This window comes from Colobus angolensis, unplaced genomic scaffold (assembly GCF_000951035.1).
Source record: "Colobus angolensis palliatus isolate OR3802 unplaced genomic scaffold, Cang.pa_1.0 Scaffold101, whole genome shotgun sequence".
Lineage (NCBI taxonomy): Eukaryota > Metazoa > Chordata > Mammalia > Primates > Cercopithecidae > Colobus > Colobus angolensis.
In genome coordinates, this window is record NW_012111031.1 from 8,376,336 (window position 1) to 8,379,860 (window position 3,525).

At 33.4% G+C, this 3,525-nt stretch overlaps 1 protein-coding gene across 2 annotated transcripts in view; it reads right to left on the reverse strand.

Annotated features, from left to right (window-relative positions):
* Window positions 1–276: 276 nt before the first annotated feature.
* LACC1 (laccase (multicopper oxidoreductase) domain containing 1) overlaps window positions 277–3,525 on the reverse strand; it is a 14,230-nt gene continuing 10,981 nt past the window's right edge. The window contains exons 6-7 of one of the 2 annotated variants that reach the window (XM_011940286.1): window positions 2,585–2,745; window positions 277–1,436 (exon numbers count right to left, since the gene is read on the reverse strand). In XM_011940286.1, coding sequence (XP_011795676.1) covers window positions 2,586–2,745 — 160 coding nt within the window. In that variant the 3' untranslated portion in view covers window positions 277–1,436; window position 2,585. The remainder of the gene's footprint in view (window positions 1,437–2,584; window positions 2,746–3,525) is intronic. The other variant, XM_011940276.1, reaches the window with a different exon arrangement.

Below are 3,525 nucleotides of genomic sequence, written 5' to 3' on the forward strand. Positions count from 1 at the left end.
TATTACTTTATTTTATCCCTGAAGATTTCTGAGTACTTTCCACATCTATCCTGGCTTCTTCAAAACAACTACTCTATTTTTTCTTACTTCTGTGACTAATTTTTTTTACTCCTTCAGCTTTTTATTCTTGAAATGCAGGTGTTTTATAAGGTTATATTCTTGGACCTCCTTTTTCTCATCCTAATTTCTGCCTAGATGATCCAACTTGCTCCAATAGAATCAGGCATCATCTCTGTACCGTAAACCTTGAAATCTCTGTCTCTGTCTCAGGTTTCCTCCTAATTTCTAGGTCTATATTTCTAATTATTAACCAAACATTTCTATCTGGATGTCCTTCATTCTATGTAAAGTCAAACTCATTATCCTCCTCTCTTTTCCCAAACCTTCTCCCTCCCTTTGTTGCCAATCTTAGTAAACAGCCAAGCAGAAATCTTAGTCATTAATGACTTTTCCACTCTTCCTCACCTCTTACTTCCATTATCTAGTAACAGGATCTATTGATTCCCTCTCTTAAATGTCTCTCTAATCCATCTACTCTCTTCTCTATTTTAATTTCCACTTCCTTCATTGGATCTTCATTATTTCTTTTTGAAATATTTTGACCACCTCTTATCTAGTCTCTATGCTTTGGTCTCACACAATTTAAATTCATCCTCTTAAATATGATGCCATGGGGGAGGGAGAAAAAAAATCCTTACTTTTTTTTTTTTGGCTGCCTATTCATTGCCTGGAAAATAAACTGCAAGCTCTTTGACACTGCAGTTGAGACCCTTACTTATCTGTTTCCAACCTGTTTTTCCAGCCCTAACTCCTGCCCACACCCTTTTCTCTCTAGAATATGTTATGCACTTTCAGTTTCATGCCCTGGTTCATGGTGTTCCCTCTACCTGTTATGGCTGTTCTTCATTCGTCAAAAACCTCTACATCTTTTGAGCCAATGTGATATGTGATTTTCTCTTGTAATATTTTCTCTACTCTGCCTTCTGGGTAAAATTAACCTCTATTCCTTACGTTCTCTTCTACTGCTATTAAAATTAAGTTGAAGAAGTGTTTATCTCCTTCATTGTATTCAAAGGAAAAAAGTCGTGTTCATTTCAGTTCACCTATGCTTAACACAATGCCTGACCAACAGAGGGTATTCAATAAATACTGAACTGAACAAATCTATTCCTGATCTGTGTAATAAACAGGGAGAACAAACTTTAAGAATAATTCTCATGCATAAAACATATTAGCTACAACATACTGATTTTTGTCAGTTATTATTATAATTAAATGAAAATCATATGACTTTGAATAATAGTAAAAATATACCCTAAAGATGAATTATCCATTGTAATCCATTTGGTTTTAAGTAGATCAAACAGCTAAATTTCTCTCTTGCAGTCAGTTTGGAAGGAGGCAGGAAACAGTTATACAAAAATCCAGTCAAATATCTGTAAAATACATAGAAATCAAATATGAGACCTTTGCAATCGTGAAGTCTATCAAAGTTCTTCTGTAAGTTAAAGAGCTAAAAACATTGTAAAGAGTAAAAAATAATATTAATTCAGCTAGAAGTAACCTTAGGGAAAATTACATATATCCTGAGGGGGCGGTGTTAAATCAGCGCCATGAAATATTTTTATATAATTCCAACAAAACCATCTCTAATAAATGCTATTTTAAGAAAATTACACTCAGTCTTGCTCTATGACTTTAGATCATGTGTCAACGAACTATAGCCGATAGGCCAAATCTGGCCCTTTACCTGTTTATTTTATTCTTTAGAGACAGGGTTTATGTTATCCATGCTGTACTCAAACTCCTGGCCTAAAGCAGTCCTCCCACCTCAGCCTCCTGAGGAGCTGGGACTACAGGAGCAGGGCCACTGTGCCTGGCTCCCTCACCTGATTTTTGTAAACAAAATTTTACTGGAACACAGACATATTCATTCATTTCTATATTATCAGTATTTCTTGTTGCTCTACCTTTACAATGGTGAAGTTGAGTAGCTAAGACATATACTGTATGTCCCACAAAGTCTAAACTATTTACTGTCATTTTAAAACAAAAATTTGGCCAACTCCAAATGCAGATAATCATTTGGAAATCTAGTTGAAAATCAAGCTAGTTTGTATGCGAGAATTTCTTATTATTCTAGAATTTAGAATCTTTATGCAAAGATTTATTTTCGAAAATAACATGAAAGTTATAAGGATGTTAGGATAAGGAATGTACAGATATCAAGTACATAGTAGAGAGAAAGGAAATACTTACATACTTTTTTAAAGATTAAATTGTTTTATTTTTATACTTTTAACATAAGCCTGGCTAATTATTCTTCATTAACGAGGAAAAGGAGTGGCTGCTCTTTATAATAGAGTGTTACTGAAAATGAACTTTGCTAGACTATTATATCACTAAAAAAGTAGAAACATCATTCTTCCTGTAGGAATAAAGGAGTAAAGTTAAACATAATTAACTGTTTTTTCAAAATGAGGGGAGGAAACGGCTAAAAGAGGAAGAAAGAGAAAGGGAAGAAGAGGTGGAGAGAGGGATGAAAGAGAGGAAAAATGGAGAGAGGAGAGAAAACCTACTGTACCTTATTCTCTAATTGATATGAAGCCAATTTGTGTACCAAAATTAAGGCCATCTCGGACATGCGAGAAAAACTTGTCAGGATGGCAAGATGTACAGAGGTTGAGATCTTGGTTCTGGTCCTGAATATTCCGTGGAAGAATTCCTCCCCGTTCTAGAAGAATCCTTAGGAAAAATATTTTTCAAAAGACAGCAAGAGTTTATTTTCCCAATAGCCAAAGCAATATGAAAAAAAATATGGATGTTAGCATGAAAGAGTTCCAGGAAAGATGTACCTAGAACAATGTATATTGTTATTCAATTACAGAACATGGACTAGTCAGGAAAAAAATGCTACATTGTATCAGCATTTATCACCTAAGTTCATATATGCACAATACAACCTTCCATATTGTCCTATAGACACAATCTAGGTACAGAATTTTATAATCAAAATCAAGTGCTTATTTAAGAAGAAATCTCTACAAAAGTTATCAGGATATCAGACAAAATTCATCTGGCTCAGCTAGAGTATGCTTTTTAGTCATCTGGCCCTTCATCTCCTTTCCTTCTATTAGCCAGATTTTTCTCAGAAAACTTGCTTCTCCATGAACACTTTATGATATGAAATATGAGTACAAATTAGTGATACTTGATTTAAAAAGTCACATTTAAGAATCAATTTCAATCTCTTCCACGTCTGTACTAAATGAGGCAGACTCTGGGTAAGGTTTTGGTGACTGGAATAGAAACATGATTTAAAACACACATTAATTTGCCTTTGTAGTAATGACAAATAATTTTCACCAGTTATTAATAGCAAAACTTCATAAATTCAAAAATGCAAAGAACTGTAAAAAAAATTGAAAGTAAAAACCTGTGTATTTATATTATCTAATATTTTTTCTAAAAAATGTATTCCTCTAGTTAATTAGATAATAAGAATAATTATAAAATATCAGCTTC